The sequence below is a fragment of the Sebastes umbrosus genome, chromosome 16 (genome assembly GCF_015220745.1).
Source record: "Sebastes umbrosus isolate fSebUmb1 chromosome 16, fSebUmb1.pri, whole genome shotgun sequence".
Classification (NCBI taxonomy): domain Eukaryota; kingdom Metazoa; phylum Chordata; class Actinopteri; order Perciformes; family Sebastidae; genus Sebastes; species Sebastes umbrosus.
In genome coordinates, this window is record NC_051284.1 from 15403519 (window position 1) to 15429012 (window position 25494).

The 25494-nt window shown below is 43.0% G+C and overlaps 1 protein-coding gene across 4 annotated transcripts; it reads left to right on the top strand.

Moving 5' to 3' along the window:
- Nucleotides 1-1000: 1000 nt before the first annotated feature.
- On the top strand, nt 1001-23190 carry btbd7 (BTB (POZ) domain containing 7). Of its 4 annotated transcripts, none has more exons than XM_037746270.1 (11): nt 1003-1388; nt 8916-9131; nt 10987-12120; nt 17896-18104; nt 18682-18757; nt 19189-19349; nt 19470-19613; nt 20095-20284; nt 20436-20614; nt 20823-20888; nt 21368-23190. In XM_037746270.1, exons 2-11 carry the CDS (start codon nt 9050-9052, stop codon nt 22148-22150), a joined length of 3024 nt encoding a protein of 1007 aa, XP_037602198.1. In that variant the 5' UTR covers nt 1003-1388; nt 8916-9049; the 3' UTR covers nt 22151-23190. The 4 variants fall into 4 exon arrangements, with proteins under 4 accessions (XP_037602199.1, XP_037602198.1, XP_037602196.1 ...); XM_037746268.1 differs by having other exon boundaries at nt 1004-1388; nt 20823-21227; XM_037746269.1 differs by having other exon boundaries at nt 1004-1246; nt 20823-21227.
- The last annotated feature ends 2304 nt before the right edge of the window (nt 23191-25494 follow it).

The window sequence follows — 25494 nt, forward strand, 5'->3', positions numbered from 1 at the left end:
ACAAACAAACAAACAAAAGAACATACATAACAAAAAACAACAATAATAATAATAATAATAATAATGATAAAAAGAAAGAATAGAGTTAAAAAAACACAGAACAAAAAAAAATACAAAAATACGAGAGTATTAATAAATTAAATCAACAAATAAGTTAATAGAAAATAAAAAGGTCCATTTTATTTTTATTTTTTTATACTTTATTTTTTCCCTTTTTTCAAGGTTGTTTTCAAATATGCAATTTACAGTTTCGTAATTAAAATAGTTTACAAACCAATTTTTAAATAGATAAGCTTATAGACAAACCCATTAAGTACACCAGATAAAACAACTTCAACATTATTCAAAATTGAAATAAAATTAAGAAAAGAAATAATAATAATAATAATAATAATAATAATAATGATAAAAAGAAAGAATAGAGTTAAAAAAACAAAAAAAACACATAACAAAAAAAACAATAATAATACAAAAAATACGAGAGTAATAATAAATAAAATCAACAAATAAGTTCAACATTCAAAATTGAAATAAAATTAAGAAAATAAATAATAACAATAATAATAATAATAATAATAATAATAATAATAATAATAATAATAATAATAATGATAAAAAGAAAGAATAGTTAAAAAAAAAACACATAACAAAAAAAAACCAATAATAATACAAAAAATACGAGAGTAATAATAAATTAAATCAACAAATAAGTTCAACATTCAAAATTGAAATAAAATTAAGAAAATAAATAATAATAATAATAATAATAATAATAATAATAATAATAATAATAATAATAATAATAATGATAATAATGATAAAAAGAAAGAATAGAGGTTAAAAAAAACACACACACACAACAACAAAAAACAAAAACAATAATAATACAAAAATACGAGAGTAATAATAAATTAAATCAACAAAGAAGTTAATAGAAAATAAAAAGGTCAATTTTATTTTATTTTGAAACTCCTGACAGGAAGCTCTGTTTGTTACCCTGGTTATGTTGAAACGGTTAGCTGCTGGCTGGGATAGGCCATAACAACCAGCCCAACAAGGCGTTGTGTGCTACTATATGGGGGGAAATACCGAACCGAACCGAGAATAAAAACGGTTCTGGGTTAGTTTTCTACTCGAGGTAAACGCTGGGAAAGTCGAAGCCAAGTGGAAATGATCTTATATTTAGGGGATCAGATGTAGCCGTTGACGTCGAGCCGTGCGTAATGAGCAGAGTTGGAAAAAGAAGGTGTTGAGCTGCATTTTTTCTCTCCTTCTCTCTCTCTCTCTGTCTCTGTGTGTGCCAAAGGGACAACTTGGGTCGGAGTACTGTCTAAAACTACGAGGTGATACGAAGACAAAATAATGCGCAAGAAGCTCGTCACTTTCTGGTAAATATGTTTGTCGCTTTTCAACAGTTTGCATCGAAGTGAACTGCTGTTCCCGAGGAGGTGAAGTCAAAGCGACACAAGCAGAGATAGCTTCAACCTTAGCCTCCGAGGATATGCTACTAATTACAGGGCTGTGGTGAATAGGACTCCTCGCTAGGGCTGTCGACAAATATCTGGACATTAACTTCTCATTTTTATCAGCTGAGACAAACAACACACTTGTTTTTTCTCTCTTACAAGCACTTTTATAACCGAGGCTTCCGCTGAGCAGCCCACATATATATATATATATATATAGCCCCAAAGAGCAACAATAGCTCTAAGGCTAACAAAGCCATTGCAAAATGATTGATTTCTTTATACACACACTGGGTATACAGAGGGAAACACTTGTTCACGTTTTTGTGAGGCTAGATCGATTGAAAAGTTCAGGGATGAAATGTGTATTTTAACTTTGGCGGATCAACCTACATGTTGCTGTTTTATTACCTCTGTGTCAGATAGTTGTTGATGGGTTGTGCTATGGCAACATCATATATTGTAATATATAGCCTACATGGGTTTATTGGTGTATCAAAGTCATGTAATTGGTACCCTGCCTTCATCACAGTTTATATCATTAACTGCCTCACCCATCCAAATGATGTTTTTTTTATATTGCTATCCCACAGGGCTTCTCTAACAATGCATATGATATGTGTTGGTAGTGCCACCATCTATTTAAAGCTATCATATTATGCTCATTTCCAGGTTCATAGATGTATTTTAATGTTGTACTAGAATGGTGAGGAGCCATATGCACACTGATAATCCTGTTTGCTGTTATTACCTCTGTGACAGATAGCTGTTGATAGGTTGTGCTATGGCACCATATGGCACCATATGGCATCATATGTTGTAATATATAGCCTACATATGGGTTTATTGGTGTATCAAAGTCATATAATAATTTCTAGTAGTCCAATAATATCCAGTATATATTTCACTAATTGGTACCCTGCCTTCATCACAGTTTATATCATTAATTGCCTCACCCATCACACATCCAAAGGATGCTTTTTATATTGCTACCCCACAGGGCTTCTCTAACAATGTGCATGGTATGTGTTGGCAGTGCCACCATCTATTTAAGTGGTGAGGAGCCATATGCACGCTGATAATCCTGTTTATTACCTCTGTGACAGATAGTTGTTGATAGGTTGTGCTTGGGCAACATCATATATTGTAATATATATAGCCTACATGTGGATATGGGTTTATCAAAGTCATATAATAATTTCTAGTAGTCAAATAATATCCATTCACTAATTGGTACCCTGCCTTCATCACAGTTTATATTATTATTTGCATTACCCATCACCCATCCAAAGGATGCTTTTTATATTGCTATCCCACAGGGCTTCTCTAACAATGTGCACGATATGTGTCGGTAGTGCCACCATTTATTTAAGTGGTGAGGAGCCATATGCACACTGATAATCCTGTGGTAATCTCGCTGAAATTCTGGTCAGACTCAGCATTCTGCACACCCTGCACATGGCATCATATATTGTAATATATGGCCTACATGTGGATATGGGTTTATTGGTGTATCAAAGTCGTATAATAATTTCGAATAGTCAAATAATATCCAGTATATATTTCACTAATTGGTACCCTGCCTTCATCACGTATTATTATTTGCCTCACCCATCCATAGGATGCTTTTTATATTGCGATCCCACAGGGCTGCTCTAACAATGTGTATGATATGTGTTGGTAGTGCCACCATCTATTTAAGTGGTGAGGAGCCATATGCACACTGATAATCCTGTGGTAATCTCACTGAAATTCTGGTTAGACTCTTAGATTTCTGCACACCCTTCCTTCCTCTGAAGGACAACCTGGTGTCTATATCTAGTCTTTTCATTTGGGAAAAGGTGCATTCACTGCACTCTTCACCATTTAGGTTTGTCATTTCACCAGGTTCAGTATTCGTGTCGGTGCTCCAGGGCCCAAATGACATGTCATTATTGGAGTTACATGCTCAGAAGACCATGACTGGCATGAAAAGGCCGTGAGCTTGCAGGTACTTGCCACAGAGTGACTGAACGAGCCGGACTTTGGCCTGAATGATGTTTGCTCTGGTCTGTTTGGATTGAGAACTCAACAAGGAGCATTGACAAGTCACTTAAAATAAGTACTTATTGTTTCCTGGGCTGCCATTCATTCTCTGGAGGTTGACTGCCAGGCTGTGTTTGTATAGTCATTAGTGTGTGCACGCACTTAACATTTCTTTATTGAAAAGATGGCCCTGTTCGGTTGTTTTGGAAGCCGACCTAGAGCCATAGTCATTCATCCATTCATTCGTTGTCATTGTAGGTATCCTCTTGTTTCCGCCCAATGATTCAAAAGAAAATAACTTGTTGATGCTGATGAAATATCATGTGTGATACCCACGTTTGTGTATGGTGACCTCCAGAGCAAAAAAACAAGATAATCACCCAACAACATAGGCGGTGAAATGCTAAATATGCAGCACTACGGTTCATATTGTTGGTTGACGGGCTAATCCAGAGGCTGCCCACCATGAGTCATCATTGTGGGGACTTTTGTTTCCTCTATCTGTCTCTGTCATTTCAGCGTGTTGCTGTTTCTAGCCTGTTCTGATTCCTGTAGTTTCCGGTAGCTCTCCTGGCAGAGTCTGTAATCAGTCGAATGGCCTGATTAACTGTTATACTGATTGACCTGATTGGGGGGGAAAAAACACCGCAGAGGTAAGCAGTCTGCTCTGCCACTGAATTTTGTCTCTCAGCTGTCATTTCAGACAAAATATGACATCATTATTATTTCAAAGGGAGTAATTTATTCTGTTTTCTCCACCTGCGGTCCATATTCCATTCGCACATCTTGCTGTGAGATGTATGCAGCCAGACACATCAATACAGTGGAGGTCACTCTGTTAGAAAGTTCTGGTTTCTGCTCACCGCTGCATTGCTTATTATGTCCCATTTGGAGCACCTCTGATTGTATCAAATATCCAAAAGAGTCAAACGGTCTATAATTACTGTCTGAAGCTATATTTTTGTCCAGCCTGTTTAGCCAAGCACGTAATATTCAACTCTCCACACAGGTCAGTTAACAGCTTTTGTGTCAGCATTCAGCAAAACGCCTTTTTGTTATATCCATTTAAACTTATAAAAAAAATGAAATTATAACATGGGATTTGTTGAAATAATTAGATTGTATTTTTATATTAATTGGACAATGTCTGCAGCTTTCTTTTTCCGTTGCATGTGAGCCAAGAAAGTCAATTATCTGCGCTTCTTCTGGGATCAGTGTGACGGGACTTCATGAGATAATAACATGCCAGCAATGGACTAATAAAAAAAAAAAATCCCTGTTGAAGATATGTTATTGAAGAGCTGTGTATTTGAGAGCGTTGACACATTTAGAGCACTTTGCAGCTACTGTGTAATTTTAGACAGGGAAGTGTTTGGGGTGGAGGGGGGATGCATTTCAGTGTTTCTACAGTTGTTGCCCTTTCATTCAGGCCAGACTGCGATACTGGCACAGGGATTGCTCCTCTTCAGAAGATTAGGGCCTGTGTCAATGAGCCTAACAAAGATTACTGTCAAAAGGTGGTGATTTCATCATTTCATTCATAGGATTCACAGTGGGGCCAATGGAGAGAGCACAGCACCTAGGTGTCTTTGTGCCATTTGATCAAAGCAATGCGAGTCTTTAGATTTCAGAACTGTTATACAATTACCAAAAAAGGCATGAAATATATATTTCTCAATCATCTGCTACACTGCCCAAGTAATCCTTCACATCACTTTCAATTGTTGAAGTCCTGTCATGCCGCCCTAGCTTCATTACAGCTGCCACTTTGATTCAAAATGTTGTGAGTGTATGTTTCATTAGCAGAGCTTTGGTTAAGGGGATGACCTGTAAAAAAAACCCGCTTTGAAATAATAAGAACGTGCTGCTGAAATTTGGGGTTGCAAGTAGGAACGGAGATCCAGATACCTACCTACTTACCGCTTCCCTTTTTCTCTAGCCATGATGAGGAAATCCACATAAATGATTGATAAAGTGCCTTGACTGTCATTTGAATAATACATCGGTCCTGTTCTCGTGCCAAGCAGTTTTGTATGGTAATGTTCTGCGGGAGGCTGGGGTTCTGTCTTTTAAACCTCGGCAAGTGGCTGATTTGAATAAAATAAAATGATCCAAGTGACTGAGGCAAGGTGAGCAGCGGTTTGAAAGGGTGCATATGTCTTGTGTGTATGCATGTAGAGATAGGTGGGGGCAGGGAGTGTCTCCTGTCACCTCTCATTAGGGACATATAGTCCAGCTCGGCCCGGCGTCTGCCTCCCCCCGCCTCGTCTGTGGCACTGCCCTCCTCTGCTCCCAGCCGGAGCACAACAGAGCAGCACACTGTTTCAGTCCAAACTGCAGGAAAAGTGCCTTAATGTTCGACATCAGAGAGATTACGGCAGAGATGCTTCTTATTGAACAGTGTGAGTCAGGTCTCAAGGAAATAGCTGTCCTAAATTATGCTTTTAGAATTCTGCACTGCAGCTCAAGTTATATTTGGTTCGGCTCATTTGAATGAGTTAAAGCCGTGAGTCTGCCTAGCTGGGAGTCAGTGTATTGTTCAATTCATGTGTCGGTTGCTTTGTTTTATTCTGCCTCTGCTGTGCTCCTTTGAGGACCCCCCCAGCCCACCCCCCTTTTGTAAACAAGACAGTATATATCTCAAGGGCTTCCTCCTCTCTCCTACATATTCAAATTCAATTTCTAATTTTGTCCAAATGAATTCCCTGTGAAGATGGGGCTTATTTAAAGCAGTCTAATGAAATAAAGATCAACCAACATTTTTATTGGAGTGCTCCAGTGTGACTGCTTGGTGACTATTTGTGTGTGTGGAGTAAAGAGGCTGTGGTTTTCCATTGAACCCTTGGGAGGCTGTAGAGTGCTGCTCTACAGGGGCAGACACAATGATTTATTGGTATGGTAGGCAGGGAAAACTAGCAGGCTGAGATAAAACAGATCTCCCCATCACACTCCAGTTCTCCGTCTGGTCTCGCATAAAAGAGAGACAAAACATGTATATATACATATGACTGTTTTTTTATATTGAGTTATTTAAAGGTCAAGAGCAATGAGAATTACATTTCCGAGTCTCTTAATAATGTTTATAAAAGGGGTCATTTGGTCATATTTATGCAAAAAGTAACCCAAGATGTAAGTGCTATGGAAAATTGAAAAGCTATAATCAGAATAATTTTGATCGCCAATGTACTTGCTGGTAGAAATGAAGTTGGATATACTCAGTTTGTAATTAATAGCCTGATGGGTTAAGGGTATGCTTAATTAATGAGGTGCCCTGTCTTCTGTTAGATCGCAGCCACTGACAGTACAAAGGAGAGAGCAGAAAAGTTACTGCGCCTTCACTGATGCCCAGGCTGGCAAGAATAAGCCGAGGGAAAATGGCTGTGTGGAGCCTCACCTCTGTCGCATTGCATTTTCTGTCTTAAAATTATGTTTATGTGACCGAGCCTCATAAATTAACAACCACCCAGATAATGAAATGCTTTGTCCTGTAGAATTAGTATCACATTAGGGCTTCAAAATGCATTTTTCACAGAGGATGTTTTGACTCGTCATGGCAGGAAAAGTGCAGGTGTTACTAATAACATTAACGACGGCTCTGTTGTATTCAAGTCTCCCAGTTAGATACGACAGCGTGACAATGAGCCAGCATGCATTATACCAGGACCCTGAACGTGAAGCAGCTAAATGGAATTCAGGCATCATTATTTTTAATTATTTAAACCCTTGCTTTTTCTACTGTAAACTGTTAAAATGTCTTCCCTGTGAAAAAAAGTGTGTTTAGAAATTGTCAGACAGCAATGTCTGTTTTTGGCTTATGTAATTAAAGCTTCAGTAGGCAGTATATTTTTGGCATCATTGGGCAAAAATTCCATAATAACCTTTCAGCATATTGTAATTCAAGTGTTCTGAGAGAAAACTAGACTTCTGCACCTCCTCATGGCTCTGTTTTCAGGCTTTAAAAAAAATGTAGCCTGTGACGGGAGACTTTGGCCAATCACAGGTCATTTCAGAGAGAGAGAGCGTTCCTATTGGCTGTGCTCCGGCTGGTGGGCGGTGCTTGGTATTTTCTCAACTGATCCCAACCTGGCTGCTGGGTCACAAACGTTCTCATTTTACAGCTAAACAGTACACTACAAGATGTTTCTGAAAACATTTGAAGCAAGAAATAGGCATTACAGTAACAGAATATTAATTCATATTTGATCAGCGCTGCCTAGTTTGACCGTTTGATTGGAGTTTGCGAGTGACTGACAGTCTCATAGACGGCAGCTAGACGGCAGACTCCAGCTCGGCTGTCAGGATATAGTGACTGTTTTATAAAAATAACTTTTTTTAAATTATATTTGCTCCATTTCTACCCGCTGCTGCTTTAATTATATACCTGACAAATCAAAAGTATTTCATCCCATTGATGTAAAATTTAAAAAATCCAATATGCAACATCACCCACAATGGCCTAATACAACCAGAAATATGAATGGGAAAGCTACCACTGTATAAATGACATGGCAGAATCTCTGACGGTAGACACATTTGTATCGTCTCATAGCATATCTTGTTTTGTTGACCTCCCCTATGTCACATAATGGACTAAGATTGCAATCACACATGACATTTCCCATCAACACTGCTTTGAAGCTCTGAAAAGAGTTTCACTGAACAACCACAAGTCATCGCAGCTATGATGCAGTGCTTAGTCTGACTATACTGACATGAGCTGAATAGAGATCCAAAGTTTGAAAACTAGCTTAGAGACATTTCAATAGTAATTAAATGAGAATGTAATACTAAGCTGCTTGGCTATAATTGATATGACCTTGGTCAATGAGTTGTCACTAAAATTGACGTGTAGATATCTACACACTGAACTGGAAAAACATCCACATGACTCATTAGACTATGAATGTTTAAATTACTAAAATGGACAAGATGGGCAAAGGCAGAGAGGGTTGTACGTTCCTCAGAAAATCAGCGTACATCTGCGTTAGATTTGTTGTTGACTGCCAGTAAGAGTTTCCTGAGGGTCGAGCAGAGGAAGTCTCTGTTAATCTAAGTCACCGTTGAAGATTACAGATAGAAGCCTGAACACACAGTCTTCAGATGAAGACTGTCACTCTTCAAAAAAGCCTCCTCATCACAATTTTTTATCATTTCAGGCCTGTAAAATTGCCTAGGCAGCTATGATTCATGATTGCACTGAAATCAATGTGGCTGAAACAGTGTGATAGATAGTAAAAGATGTCCCTCTGTTCAGCTTCCTTAACGTTGACACCCCTGGCCATTCATTATCTTTGACAGAGTCCAAACTGTTGCAACCCCTGTGAGATGTTAGTCAGCAACATTTTAAAAAAATCATTCACTCTTTGACTTTAAATATCTCTTTTACTTTTTCTTTCTGTCCTCTTCTCATCTTCCTCCCTCCAGGTATGGCAGGCTGGGCCCGGGGCTCTGAGGATCAGCGCCTGACCCACGACTGAGGATTGAGAGGAATACGTCATCTGAGCAGAATGACTCAGCAAGAGGGGGGACCCCCAAATAGCAAGTGAAGAGAAGTGAGGATGGGTGCCAATGGATCCAGCTATCCACACTCATGCTCCCCACGCATAGGGGGAAATGCACATGCACAGCAGACTTTTATAGGTAGGTATTTTATCTGTGGTTTAATTAAGAGCGTTGTGATCGGTTGCACAGTTAACACAAAGTCAGCTCTGATAGATGATTCTGTATTTTCAGCCAGCAAATGATAAAATACCACTATTAGATGAACTGTGAGTGAAAAACCATGATTTTCCCACTCTCTTCTGAAGTGAAGTGTTAAAACTGTACTCCTGAACCCACTTTGGCACGATGTAGTGAGCACCCAAGCTACAAACACACAATGGGGGGGTCTAGCATGGCCAAAACTCACACTTTAGATTACATTAACCTGCTTCCATGACAACTAATGGTGCAAGAGGTGAATATATTTGTGGATGAGGGCTCTTGAACTGACTCACACAACTCACACAAATGCAATAAAAAAGCAATGCGTCTACTTTTCGCCTGCCATATGGATTTTATGAAGTATTGTGAGAGGCAGATATGCAAAGAAACTTGTGTCCTACGTGGGTGGTTAACCAAAGTCACATTAAGTATTCTGCTGTCAGAGTTTAAAAGTAACTTCCACCGAAATAAGTAGCAGCCTCGCAGTCTTGCTCTTCTTAGCGTTGTTGTTACTATGTGCTTGTGGTGTGATGTGATTATGATAAGGCCGCTGGCTATCAGACCGGATGGGAAAGCTAATCTGGTGTCACGATTTTAGTCCCCGTGGCCAGCTATAGGCTGCTTGTTAGACTGTCACATTTGTCACATTTTTCTACTGAATGACATGACAGCTCCAGTCTGAGACCTTTTGCTTTTGTTCCAGTTTCAACAGCGTTGATGTCGTTGTCAGAGAACAGCTTATTTCTGTCTGTTAGTTTGTGCCTGCATGCACTAAAAAGAGTCTGATGTATAGGTTATATAGTTTTTGTGTGTGTGTGTTACTTGTATGCACACAAGTGTATGAGGTATGCTTGTATTTAAGTAGCATTTTGATTGGTTGTTAGAGATCACTGTTTGTTATGAGGCATGCTAGGAGACTTTAGTTTGTACTCCTAAATGATCAAGACTTTCTGGTTTATGGTCCTTAAATCTTTCCCTGCAGCCCTCAGTGCCAGAGGGTTTGGAGAAGTGCTTCAGAGATTAATTTAAATAAGTCTGTCTTTAACAAAAAACATAATTTATTTCACTTTCTAAATGACTTTGGCTCTGAGGGTTTTGTAGAATTCTTCTTTTAAAGTGAAAGTAAGGAGCCAAATTATGTGTGTCGCCCCTGAGACCTATGAGGTTTACTCTGAGCTCTGTCGTTGCTTGGTTGAGCTGGCCCTGGCCACAGATGATTCACAGTGTTAGAATGATTACTATTTGGGTCACACTGATGGATGCTGAGAGAAGGGCAGGAAGAGAGGATCTCCTTGGCAGAGCTTCGGCTGACGTACGAGTCCTGTCTGTCAAGCCAAAGATGACTGCTATTTAGTGTAATTGATTGAGCTCAAGTATGCCAGTGGACCGAATTTCATTGAGAAGTACAAAGCAGGACAAAGTCTTCTATGAGCTAATTGGTTCTTAGTCTGTCATGAACCTTAGTTTGATCTTTTCTGCTGTTGAACTAGATCCAAATGCTTTGGTAGCTGGGTCAGGGTAGTGTATGTTTGGCCTGACGGAGTTGGCCACACCACAGGGGTGCCAGGGACAGATTGTGTTTCTAGCAGTCTGTCCTCAAGAGTGAACTGGTGTTGGGGTTATGAAATGAATGATCTCACCAGAATACAATATTTGAGGAAATATCTACTGTCATAGCTATTTAATAATAAGAAGAAGTTTCTTACTTTTATATTTGGGTGTTACAATTTTTTAGTTTAGTCACAAACTACAGTGCTTATGAAGCTAACCTGCATTGTGTGTTCTTCTCCAGGGACCTCATCCTACTCTCAGCAGGGATATGGCTGGGAGTCTAAGCTATACAGCCTGGAGCACGGCCATGAGCGGCCCACAGACAGGAAGAAGAAGAGCCTTGGTCTTGCGACCCTCAAACGGAGGTTCATCAAAAGGAGGAAGTCCAGCCGCTCAGCAGATCATGCGCGGCAGATGCGGGAGCTTTTGTCGGGGTGGGACGTCCGTGACACAAACGCCCTGGTGGAGGAATACGAGGGCACGGCAGCGCTCAAGGAGCTAAGCTTTCAGGCCAGCCTGGCACGTGCTGAGGCGCCCAGCTTGCAGCGGGATCTGGCCGCCCTCTACCAGCATAAGTACTGCACTGATGTGGACCTCATCTTCCAAGGTACTTGCTTCCCAGCTCACCGGGCCATCCTGGCTGCCCGCTGCCCCTTTTTCAAGACGCTGCTGTCGTCATCCCCTGGCTATGGAGCAGAGGTTCTCATGGACATTGAGACAGCTGGCATTGATGTGCCCATGTTCTCTGCCCTACTTCACTACTTGTACACCGGGGAGTTCGGAGTGGGCGGAGCGGAGGATACCAGGCTGCAGAACGTGGACGTACTGGTGCAACTCAGTGAGGAGTTTGGTACACCCAACTCCCTGGAGGCTGATATGAAGGGCCTGTTCGATTACATGTGTTACTACGACGCTCTGCTCAGCTTCTCCTCAGACTCCGAGATGATAGAGAGCTGTAATGAGCGAGGTGCTGTGGCTGCAGCACCAACCGTGAGCTCAGGATGCCCCGGGACCCCAGACGAGGACCTTAGGGCTCACAAAGCTATCCTCTCGGCACGGTCTCCTTTCTTTAGGAACCTTTTGCAGAGGCGCATCCGCACAGGAGAGGAAATGACAGAGCGCACATTGCAGACACCCACCCGCATAGTGCTGGATGAGTCCATCATCCCGCGGAAGTATGTGCAGGTCATTCTCCACTGCATGTACACAGATGCGGTGGAGCTGGGGCTGGTGCTGCGGGGAAGCCCCTCAGCGGGCAGCCTCGGCGAGGTGCAAGCCCTGGTGTCTGGGGGCCGTGGAGCCAGCACACGCACAGAGGAGGCCATGGAGCTGTACCACATCGCTCTGTTCTTGGAGTTCAGTATGCTTGCTCAAGGTAAGTCATAATCACACATTTAAACCACACATAGACACAAATCAACAGTACGTGACAAGATGGAAAAGATTTTGTTCTCTATAGACAAGGTTCTCTCAAGGTTATTTTATTTATTTATGGTTTATTTGGTAGGGAGAGATGCAAAATACATAGACAAACTGAGAACAGCAATCCAACGCAATGTATCATAGTGTTTATAGTGTTAATTTGCAACACCCATCCCTAGAAGGGCCTTACAGGATTACAGCCATGTTGCAATATGACCTTAAATCTATATAAAGACTAGAGATGTTCCGATACCTACCATACCTTCCCGATACAGATTCCGATACCTGAACTCGTGGTATCGGCCAATACCGAGTACCAATTCAATACCAGCGTGATAATAAAAATATATATTATCATTATTATTATTTAACAGCTTGTTGGATTTACAACTGTGAAACTGTATTGACCTTTAACCATGAATGTGATGATATTTTTTTATGTATCCGGGAATGTATTTCCTTTCTCATGTTGGCTCAGTGATATGTTTGTCCTTACAGTTAAAGATAACTTAAAGATACTGGACTGTTGGTTGCACTTCTGTGCTTGTTCTAGCTTTTGTCATTTTAAACATATTTTTCTAATGTGTGATATGAGTAAAATTTGGTCAATGAGAGATTCAAAATTTTCATTAAATGCAATAAATGTGTTTAATTATCCAGTTCTACTGTTTTAGCACAGTCTGCCTCTCTATTTAGTTTGGTTTAATTTCTTAATAATGTATCCTTTGACTAAATGAGTCTCAGCAGTGCTGAGGTCTCAGCTTGGACAAATTGTTTTAAACTGTGATAATGTAGTTGTATGGTATGAATTTACCATGAATTTCAAGTTTAATTTGTCAGTTGTGACTGTCATAATTATAGTGGCTGTCTCCGTGGAATAATAATAGGAGTTGGATTTTGTCACAAATGACTGGATTTTTTTGTGAATTAATGCCTCGACTCAGGCTTACTTTAATCTCTCCCTCCTTGCAATCATATAATGTCTCTCACACTCATTGTATTAATATTCCACCCCTTCCTTTAAACTACATTATGTATATTGTGTCCTATGTGCAATATGATTGTGCAGACCAGGGTAGTGTTAAACAGCTTGGCTGACTGTGATGGGTGTTAGAGCTGCCAATAGCAGATTGATATAGTCTGAAGGGTTTGTCTGTGTCTCCAGGGACAGACAGTTTACTGTCTGATACATGCATCTGAGCTTCTGTCAACACTCCGTCACTGGTCGTCTACTTCGTCACTGGTTTATCTTTACTCGGATGGCACCATCTTTCTGACTCTTGCCGCTGTTTCAGAATGACCCCAAAGGTCAAAGCCGTGGTTTGACATGACCTGAGCCACTCTCACCTCTTCCAGAGTGGCATGTCTGAACGCTGTCCAGTTTCTATTAACAAAGCTCCACTTCAATCAGAATAACCTATGCAAAACTTGTAGGAGTCTATTTCAAATGCACACACTAAGTACTGCATTTGGCCTCCCTGTCAGCACTGTGTGGATCCTGAGAGGTTGTATGACTCACTGTTATCATATCGTATCATCTTATCTTTCACAGAGCCACGATGATGGGAATTAGTTTGTCAAATATTGAAATGGTGATATGAGTCGCATTAAACGATTTAAGCATACAGCTTTGCTTGCCTCATGCTGTGTAATGAAATCAAAACAGTATTATTTTCAATTTCAAACGCCAAGTTACAATACTATTCAGCATATTCAAAATGCACTCTATATAGTTTATTGTGACTCAAACCACCTCAGCGAAGCTGTTTTTACAGGAAAAGCTTGTGGTTGAAAGGCTTTTACTGAGCCTTAGCGTTTTTTTCTGACCGCCAGTGTCTTTTTTTCAGTTACTCACAAAGAAGAGAGTGCTCCAACTTTTTGGTGCGGCTGTTCCGAGAGCTTCTAGTTGAGAATCTCTGAACTTTTCAGAAAGGCGCTGGTGTCTTCATGGTTGCTCCTTTTCAGGTAGTCCTCCGGTTGGTGCTCATGGTGAAAAAACAATGTCAAATAAATACATAGTAGACCAAATAGATAATAAAAAGCAAAGGGGCGATGATGGTCTGTCATACAACAACGGTCATAGACACAAAACCCACGCACAGTGGGAACGCTTATTTGAAGAAGTGCTCCCCGCCAATGCTTTTCCGCCAGAGAAAAACGCTATATTGACACACGCCCTGTAGCAGCTGCAGACACACAACATACACAGAGGTGTTTGAGCCTCTGTGTATGCTACGCTAACATTCATTATTCATTCATTATCCGTAACCGCTTATCCTATTCAGGGTCGCTGGGGAGCTGGAGCCGATCCCAGCTGACATTGGGCAAAGGCAGAGTACACCCGGGACAGGTCGCCAGACTATCACAGGGCTGACACATGAAGACAGACAACCAATCATGCTCACCTACGGGCAATTTAGAGTCACCAATTAATATAACCTGCATGTTTTTGGACTGTGGGAGGAAACCCACGCTAAACCCACGAGAACATGCAAACCCCTAGCCGGATTCGAACATGCGACCCTCTTGCTGTGAGGCGACAGTGCTAACCACTGCACCACCGTACAGCCTAACATATGCCTTTATAACTTGGTTTGAGTCCAGTACAAAGTATAGTTTCATCAGTATATTCCAGCCCATTTTGTGCAAGTTCACACTGCAATATTGATACAAATTTAACACATGATGTAATTTATGGGTTTGGATGGATGTGTGACTATTTAAGCTTGAAAACGACAACAAAATGCATCCTGTCCAAAGAGGAAGCTATATATGAATAACGAGATATTTCTGGGACACGATGCACTCTGTGGTGAGATGGTTGACATGCTTGTATCAAATCTTTCAAAAGCACAGGATTAGTTGTGTGCAGCTGCTGAATTGTCTGTATTGAGTGAGGGGCCATGAATCAATCACCTTTTTTAAGATCTATGCAGTGATCATAATAGCACCGTCCAGTAACACCATACACACAGCTGGTCAGAAAACACCTCCCACCCGAAAGCTCTAGTGTCGCTCTCAGGGTCACTCTGGCAGCTTAAGCCGACGAGCAGCCAAATAGTGTCATCCCCACACACTGTCACCCCCTCTTCCTTCCCATCCCCCCTCTCAACAAGCCCCTACTGGAGGGTATTTTTATCCCCTCTCCTCCCTCTCCCCACAGTGCTGCGCCGCTCTAATCAGTTCCCATGAAGCCACAATGTGGAATGTGGTGAGATGGTTGACCTGGTGTCATTTTATCCAAATCCTCTCTCTTTGTCTATTTTGCAACTTCCTATTACCCTTTTGGAGATCTGTATTTTATGCCTTTTTCACATTTAATTAAAAAAAATCACACACTCCAAGTATCCAATCATACTGGCATCTGTGAGTTGATGATGAAATGAGAAATGTATCTGTGTCCATCCCACGGCTTGAGACTTCAGTAGCTGCCATGTGTCTTCATGAGGCAGCAGAGAGGCGTATGTCCGGGGTTTCATATGGAGAGAGCCCTCTCATCTGTCACACGGTCTTCCCCCTCGTGTGCAACTCGTCTGCTGCCGTCTGGCTGTGTGAAGTTTTGGCCCGTGGAGGTTTTTGTGGAGCAGTGGAGCTCTCTGTCATTCTCCCCTTATTAATTCTCAAGATGTGTATCCCTTTATGACTCCATCTCACTCAAATAGCAACCGATATTAAAAGCCTTATTAATTTTTCAAGTGCACCGCAGAGATGATAGCCAGTTGGTGTGGTTTCAGCTGGTGCACTGTGGTACTTCCTCTCTCTCTCTCTCTCTCTCTCCATGCCCACTGACTGACCGGTGCTTTCCGTGCCCTGTCTTGTGTTTGGAGTGTGTTGACTGGAGTCCCAATCCTTGAGTGATCATCAGACATGATTTACATCCACAGGCTTGTTTACAGGCTATTGAGTGCAGTTGATGATTTAAGTGGCTTTGGAGACCGTGCGCTCCATAAACAAGGAGCTCCAAATAATAACAGCAAGACAAAATGCATTCGTCCTCCAGAGTTAGTGTAGTGTAGAGCTGGCTGTTGCCGCTCCTGCTGTTGTGTTGATATTCTTGTCAGTCGGCTAAGCTCCAGTGAATGTGGTGTACCACCCGTGGAGAGAAGGGGAGGCGGGTTAGTATTAGATATAATGCTGATTCTAATCTCCAGCTCATAATAAAAGTGCTGCGTTTTTAAAAGACTGGCTGTCGCCTTGAATTCTAATGGGCTGATACAGAGCAGAGCTGTTTGCTTTCCTGGGCCACTGGTCCCAAGTGGGCAATTGTCTGCCTTTTGTGCATGTGTGTGTCTGCTTTTCAGAGAGGGCAAAGATGCAAAGGTGAAAGACTGACGTGAGCAAAAGCACTTTCTAGACAGCACAGGGACGTGTGGCGGAGGCACAGATGTTGTGAATCCATTCCCTTCTCCAGTCTGTTTATAGCAGATAAAAAAGCCAAAGTGCCGGGGTCCACATTTCAACTTCATCTGTCTTCTTAACGATGCAGGATTTCCACCCTGGGTTTTAAAACACTGCGGGTGCCTGATTTGCATTTCTCTAACTTGCCATTACAACTGAAGATGCCCAAAAGGGGAAGTGCATCATGAGTTTGTGCATCCATGCATGTATGTGTATTGCTTACATGTGTGTATGTGCTCATCTTCTTAGACGAATATGAAGCCTCGGATTCAAAAACAGAAGGATCTCTGGAGCCATCACTCTCAAGTCTGGTGTCCAGTTTCCCAGAGTGTTCAAAGTGGTGGTTTGGGGGGCGGAAAGGCAGCTTAGATCTTCTACTTTAAGATAAGACAAGCCTTTCCCAGAGGAGCGTTGCTACTATGAGCTGATGGACAGGACGGCCTGGAATGAGGAAGTTGGCAAGCTTGTGTTTCAGTTCAGAGTAGCAACTAACTGGACGTCAGTCAGTCTGGCTTTATCTCGATGGATGTCCGTTTTGTATTAAATGTTATTGATCAGAGAAAGGCGGAGAATAAGAGCCACTGATGTGTCTAGCGTGTTGGGGTTTGGCATAAATAGCTTGACCTAGCCAATCATATGTTAATCTGAGTGGATGTTAGTAGCTTTAATTCTGCCTAAGTGGATCCCTCTTTGAATACGTGTGAGTTTGAGTGCCAGCATAGGCAGAATTTTCAAATAGTAGCTCCTTTTTAAAATGGCTAAAGCAGCAGGTACATAATTCCCAAAGCCTTCTGTGGCTTTTTAATGCATTTTTGATTTATGCACACAAGTGTGTACACAATTGCAAAGTGTGTGTGTGAGTGTGTGCCTGTGCACCCACCGGCAGCACATTTCCTCAGGCTGCTGTGTTTACTTATCACGGTTAAGAGGAGGCAGCTTGAGACTGAAACACATCAAGGTATCAAAGGCATTTATGTGGGTTGGTGTGTTACAGAGTTAAACCACTGCCTGCTGTTCTGGTATGTGCTCTGATTTAGGAAACGCAGCAAGGAGGATGTGGGGGCTAGTGGAGGGAGACTCCCTGGGTCAGTGAATACAAGTCAAAACTACTGATGGTCTGGCAGCGGCTGCAGAATCACCACTTGTATTCTAATAATCTTCAGTTAAATCATTCTCTATTGTAGTTCTTTTTTTTTTTAGCTTTTGTTAAGTATTATATTGCTGGCATTAATATCTGTACTCTTGTTTTTGGGATATGATACATCTGTGCCCAATAAACAGACTGGATTGAATATCGAGGTGTAAATTGCTGTGTCATTGTCTCTCCCAGGCTGTGAGGACATTGTAGTGGAAAGCCTGTCTCTGGACTCGCTCGTCCCCATCCTGAAGTGGAGCTCCCAGCCGTACGGCTCCAAGTGGGTCCACAGGCAGGCCATGCACTTCCTCTGCGAGGAGTTCAGTCAGGTTGTCACCTCCGATGTCCTTTACGAGCTTGGCAAGGAGCACCTTCTCTGCGCAATTCAGTCTGACTACCTACAGGTAAGGAAGCAGAACATCACCTGTCAATCTGTTGTCACCGTCTATGACAACTCGCAGTGTGGCAGATATACATTTTCTAGCGTGAAGTTTCACTAATGGGTGCCTGACATGTTCACAATGAATACTGCTTGGTGGAAATACAGTAAACACGTGCACACAGAGATGCATTAACACAATCTCTGTGTCACTCACACATTATAAACACACACACACACACACACACACACACTGACGACACTCACAGGGTCTCCAGAGTTGAGTAACACCATTCCCCGGAGAGAAATGCCTTCAAACCAAGAACCTAATCAAAGCTGAGCTGTCATCTGCACTGCCAAGCTACTCGAGCAGCAGACCAGATGGTTGAGGTGTTGAAATCCAAACTACACAAACAAACCAACCAGGCCTGAGCTTTGTGGGGACATCGCCTGAACATATTGCATTTTCACCTTATCCTCATTTAACAGCTTCCCAGTTTTGTTCTCGACAACGTCTAACCTTGTCCTAATAATACTTTTGTGTCTTTCTTTCTCCCTGTCCTATATCTCTCTCTTTCTCTGTACCTTGGTCTCATTTACAGGCGAGTGAACAGGACATTCTCAAGTATGTTGTTAAGTGGGGCGAGCAGCAGCTTATTAAGAGGATGGCAGACAGGGGTAAGATAATACACTCTATAATTACCCTCTGAGCAGCCCCCCTAATGGCTCTGAGGAAATTACCCACTTACCAGAGCCTCCAAATACACTTAAAAGCATTACAAAAAGGAGCCAAACTTTGCCCTAAAAAAAGAAGTGTCCTCATAGTGATTGGTCGTGTCATTGTGTGCTTTGACCTAGAAAGCAATTGTCTCCTGAAGGATTTGTGGTCAAGGTTATTAGTCATATGATTGTATGGGCTAGCAACCTGCTCTAGGAAGCTGAACCACACAGGAGGCAATGCAATATTTATTCATAAATTGTTAAATTGAACTTGCCTGAACAGTGTGAAAAAATAGCTGGCTGACTTAAAATGCGTAATCATAGTTGCATAAATAGACACAGGTTATATGCATTATATTAAATGTCTGTTCCTGTTTTCATTTACCCAGAGCCCAACCTGTTGAGCGGCACAGCCCACAGTGTAAACAAGAGGGGAGTGAAAAGGAGAGACCTGGATGTGGAGGAGCTAAAGGAGATCCTGTCTCCCCTTCTGCCCTTCATCCGAACTGAGCACATCTTACCTCCCAACAGCGACGTCCTCTCTGACGCAGTCAGTACTGCTTATCTACCTTTTTTCTCAGCTGCTGTGTGTGTGTATGGGTGTGCACATGAGTCATTGTGACCTTCATAAACAGAGCGTTGATCCACATTCTTCACCCCTTGTTCACAGCTCAAAAGGGGTTTGATAAGCACCCCTCCTTCAGACATGCTGCCCACAGCCGAGGGGGGAAAAGCCAACGCCTGGTTACGGCAGAAGAACGCCGGCATCTACGTGCGTCCCCGCCTCTTCTCTCCCTATGTGGAGGAGGCTAAGGTAAGGCTCGTTCACGTCTGATTAATGGGGCCTCTGGACAACGCAGGAAGCAGTGGATTATTTGCGTCCCTTTTTAGCTATCAGCAACGAGAGCAGAGGTTCTGTGAAGAGAACAGCCGAACCATTAAGTGCCTCGGGGAAATTTGTGGAGCTGTTCATAGCTCAGATGCGTTAAAATCATCCATGCCCAGTTGTTGCTATGCATACTCACCATTTTTTAATAGCTGCCTCCATCATCTTGACTGAAATTCATTTCATGTCCATTTGCACACTTTTTCTAATAACGTATAGGGCTTCCCAGAGCCATGAATATTTATGAACATTTCCCTAGACCAGAGAGAGTCATTATTAGATGAAGTGTCAATCAAGCGGAACTAATTTGCAAACCTTCTCAGTGTCCTTGAGTTGCACATTAGAGTTTTATTTCTCAGAAGTTCTGGTCTAACTTGCCCTCTCTCTCTCTCTGCCTCCTGTCCCTCAGTCTGTGCTTGATGAAATGATGGTGGAGCAGACAGACCTGGTGCGTTTGCGATTAGTGCGCATGTCCAACGTCCCAGACACACTCTACATGGTCAACAACGCTGTGCCTCAGTGCTGTCACATGATCAACCACCAGCAAATGGCGAGCAACTCAAGCACAGCTCCGTCGGTTGTGGCCAATGAAATTCCAGGTAAGAAAATGGTCGAGGAATGACCAGATGGTAAAAATGGCACTCATGTCAGCAAATATTCAAACTCCTCAAGCACCCTTAAAAACGATGCTAGTGTCAAAAAGTGAAACATCCATAAATGTATGTGTATTGTAATGTGTATATCTTTCAGTGCCTCAGCTGTCTGTGGTAAAGGACATGATCCGGAGGCTGCAGGAACTGAGACACACAGAGCAGGTCCAGAGAGCTTACGCCCTCAACTGCGGTGAAGGAGCCACCGTCAGCTACGAGCTGCAGCTGCGGGTGCTGAGGGAGTTTGGTCTGGCAGACGGAGCCACTGAGCTACTGCAGGTTAGTAAGAAAGCAGAGTTTGTCCCCAGGGTTTAGAGAGGGATAAGATGGCTAAGGCTGGGATAGTAACAGGGATGAGGACACAGACGGACCTCAGTAATGCAGCAGACACAGACCTTGAACAACCTCAGGCAGATAACTCTTAAGGAAAATCTTTCTCAGCACCACAATGGACGTAGATTTCTTTAGCTGTTTTTTCTGTTTTCAGAACCCGTACAAGTTCTTCCCTGATGAACGGTTTGGAGACGAGAGTCCAATTCTAGCTCTGCGCCAGGTGGGTCGGTGTCGGGTAAACAGCAGCCCCGCTATGGATAGCATGTTCACAGAGCTGGAAGGGGTAGTGGGCTTCCACCCTCCCCTACCTCCTCCACCTCCCCCATACCACCCCCCTGCCACACCCAGCCATGCTCAGCTCAAGGGTGCCTGGCGTCCCCGTGTGCCCATGCCAGCCCCTACCCGTTCCTTCTCCTATCCCTGCAACCGCACCCTGATCCAGCGCCATGCGGCCGCTAAGCATGGCAGCTCAGACTACTCCTCTGTGCCCAGGCCCCAGCCCCCAGACTGCACCAACCCGCAGGCTATGGGCCGAGCTTTGCTTTCAGACCAGCAAGCGGTGAGTGTGTGCGTTACTTCCTAGAGTCCTTGTGCTACGATTTTGTCTATTCAAATGCGGCTTCATGGTTGAAGGATCATGGCCTGGGATCATGAGTTGCTCAATTGTCAGGTAACATTTGTATCTGTTTTCCGATGCAGATGAACATGGAGCCGGTTATGAGGGAGTTCATGCCTGACATTGCACTGGGTGTCTCGGTGATGTCCCTGAGGGAGCAGCACATGGCAGAGATGGACAGGGACGGCCCTCACAGCCCAATGGGCCCCTCAGGCCACCATCTGCCCCACGGGCCCTGCCCTTCTGCCCGCCACAGCCATGGCCACGGTCCTGGACACGGCCACTCCTGCAAGAGACACGCTCCTGAACCCAAGCTGGAGGCTCAAGCCGAGTTCCCCGACCTGTACGACTTCTCCTGCCGACCTGCAACCCCGACCTCCGCTCACCCTCACCCTCTGCCCTCCTTTGCAGGACCAGACCTCTACAGCCACAGCTGCACCCCCTCCGGCTCTTATCCACCCCCCTACATTTCAGACTCTCAGTCCCAGGGCCGCCCGCAGGGACGGACTGCCCCAGACCCACTACGTCTGGATGTCCTCAGTATGACCTCTCAGAGGCATGATGGAGTCCTGGCCAGCCCCTCTGGGGCCCAGCCTAGGATGGGACACATCCCAAGGGGGCGATCAAATGAGACAGACCTGACTCATGGCTTAGGCCATTTACGGTCTCCCAGTGGGAACATGGACAGCTATGAGGAGAGGCACACAGGACCTAGAGACGCCCCGGAGGAGATGGTTCTCGCTGGAGAATCATTGGGCCCGGGGTCCCTCCAGCAGCCTCACAGGAACAGTGTCAGCGAGGAGATCGCCAGAGACCGCAGGTCACCCAGCAAGCCCGACTACCCTTATAAGAAATCTGCACTTTAACCCCACTCGAGGACCGGGGGTTGAGTTAAGAAAAGGGAAAGCATGATGAGTGGCTGTCCATCACAATGGATGGCAAAGCACTAAATGTGTGCCTGCGTATATATGTGTGTGTGTGTTTGGGAGGAGCGGGGGAAAAGGGGTGGTCGATGGTTGCTATTTATAGGATCTGTCCTTTTGTCCTACCTCTATCACACTGTGCTATCCATCACACAGTCAGAGTATGGAATGAGCAAGAGCCGTAGGTTAACCGTCGATGCTTGTAATTGATCTCTGCTAGCCTGCCTAGTCCTGCTGGTTTAGAGGATGACTCAGGCTCTACTAGGATGGATTGGTCTCTTGAGTTTGATTGTAAAGACGGTGGTTAGCTCTATGCTGTGTGAGTCCTGCACGAGAAGGTCACAACACTAGATGTAGCTCAGTTATGAACTGAAGGTTTAACAAAGATTATATTCATAGGCCCTGTTGTCTCTATTATTTTCAGCATAGAATGGGGAGATGGCAGGATAGGAATCTCAATTTACACAAGCTAACAATGGTACACCGTCTGGGACAGAGAGTATTGTGATAAAATCATATGTAAATACGTCTGGCTGTATTCTTTTCCTCCCATCACTTGTGTTTCCATTTCTTCCTGTAGCATGCCTATAGCAACCCACTTGACTAGTTTTTCCCTCCTGGCTCTGGTTCTGCAGTGCTGATGAGTAATGGGCCAAGGCTTGGTCACACAAAGCAGCAACTGGATCCGACGGGAAGTAGGTCATCAGAGCTCGTCAGTCTCCTGTAACCCAGTCTGTGAATTGTGTCAGGGTTTACCTATCGCAGCCTTTGAGTGTCTGGCTTGGAGGCAGAAGCCTGGTGTTTTCAGAAGGGTGGGGGTGGGGAGGGCAGGAAGAAGGATTGCGACCAGGTTCATTATTGAGATACAGTGGACAAATATAGGGGTGCCATGGCAACTGACGTACAGTGATCAAATGGGGTTTGTTGGTTTTTCAGCTGAAACAGGCGTGTGTGCGTGTGTCTGTGTGCGAGGATAACTTTGATACACACAGGTGTTTAGACAATCTCAGTACTGTACACTCCCATCTGTAGTCAGGTCTGTTTGTACATATCAGAGTCAGATGGTTTAACCAGAGTCTTTGGCACAGAGTGGTCAATGTGCCAGAGCCTCTTGTTCTCTTTAATCCAATAGCATCAAGTAATCAAATCTAAAGCCTTAATCAGTGCTTGGAATATTCAGTTTTAGCTACCTTTAAGTATGATGTCATTATATCGCTACCCGTTAACTGCTTATTTGACTGTTCTGTTCACTATGGACACATTAAAGGGATATTTAGGCTGTTTTGAAGTGGGGTTGTATGAGGTACTCATCCATAGTAGGTGTATTACTTAAAGTAGATGACAGTCGGCGTGCCCCCAGCATCAAGAAACAGACAGAAGCACCGACACCAGAGCAAAGCAATACAGTGCTGTGGACGAGGATGGCAGGATGGAAGTGTATGCTATATTTGGAATGTTTTCACTACTTTATCTTGCCGTCAGACAGCCCTTTCCTTCTCCTTTCCGACGGGGAACTTATCTATGCTCTCTTCAAAGCCAGCAGGCTCAGATGAAAAAAACAGTCGATACATTTCACTTTCAGTTCAGCACACTATCGGAAAATATTCAAAATATAGCGTACACTTCAACGGATATACATTTCTTTTCAGGTGAGCCTTTCTTTTAGGTGGCTAAAATACGTTTTTCTGCCGTCCCCGTCCACAGCATTGCATTACTTTGCTCCGGTGTTCCTGTCTGTTTCTCCAAGCTGAGGTTCACCAACCGTCATTTACTGTAAGTTATACACCTACTACAGATAAGTACCTCACACAACCCCACTTCAAAACACCCAAACTATCCCTTTAACTACCCCTAACCCACATGCTAAAACCATGTATATACATCAGGCCTCCCATCACGCCACCTCATGGGAGATTGTGGACCTGCACAGTCAGTGTTGATACTGTTAAATATACTGTTAAAAGAGCCGCAGCAGCTGCAGCTCCAGCACCATGCAAGTACACACATGAAAGCCTGTTCCAGCCAACAGCTGGCGTACAACCTCACATACGAGTATCGTTGCACTGTAAGAGCCACCTGTTTTATTAGCTGAAGGGAAAAGGAACAAATGAATTTCGAACAAAAGGAATCTTGTATTGAATAAAAGTTGGCGATTGCTGGCTCATATCTCCAATGGAAATTGTATATAATGAATTGAGCTCCACCTGTTCTGACAAATTTTTAAATGGTTTCACATTTTAGTGGTTGTTGAAGGTTTTTACTGTAGTGGACAACACTGTGTACTTGTCTTTGTCATGAGATCTCACTAAGAATGTGTGGTATAAAACATAAAGATTGTGTCCCAGAATCTATTTTGTTCTTAAATGTTCTGCATTAGGGCAGTCTGTTCAGTGTTGTAGGTGGTGTGGATTACCATGTTCGTAGAGACGTTTCTTTTCTTCCCTATTACATCCCTTTTACTTTTAAAGTAACAGGAATATGTAGAGGATCTGAAGATGTTATTAGCTCTCTGCTTAGCAGTGATGAAGTTGCCAAGCAGAAAAATAATTTTTCCATCTAGGTTGCTTCATGGGGAAAAAATGCAAAACTCCAGATTCCTCCCCATGTTCATGTTGGGTAGTTGTTTTATTTTCCAGGACAATGTTCCATTGAATAAAAGTCCTTGTTTTGCTCTTTGCTGTAGAGAAGTCAGTGCCTTCCCCCGCCTGCGGCTGGGCTTTTATTGGAGAAGTGACTTTGATGTCTATGCAAGCTCTTTTCTACCAGCTTACCAGCCTGCATCAAATAGTCCTTTGAAATCTCATGTAGCTCGTTTTGTGTACATAGTGTTATTTAGCACCTTTTGGAATTGAACCATCTGAAATGTGTGATTTGCTTGTGTTGAATTCAAACAGGTACTTTGTACTTGTATGGTATCATAGAAAACATGTTTGTAGATTGATATTAAGTTGCATTTAGTTTCACTGAATCTATTTTTCTACTGTCGCCTCAAAAGGTGCATAACAGTGGTCAACTTGGGCATCCTCAAAATAAACTGGTTTGATATTATGGAATTCATTTGATCTCAGTTGGGTTGTTTTGTGCACTAAAAACATCTGATAGCATTATTTGGAACATTTAATCCACATAAAACAGTGATATTTGTTCACATTACTTTTACAAACAAGTTTGTCTAAACTGGTCGCCACCAAAAAACCTCTAAACAGTTTTAACACAATGGTATTTAACGCAGTCAAAATGACAAACTGGACATGTTCACAGGAATGCACATGACATTATCATGTTAT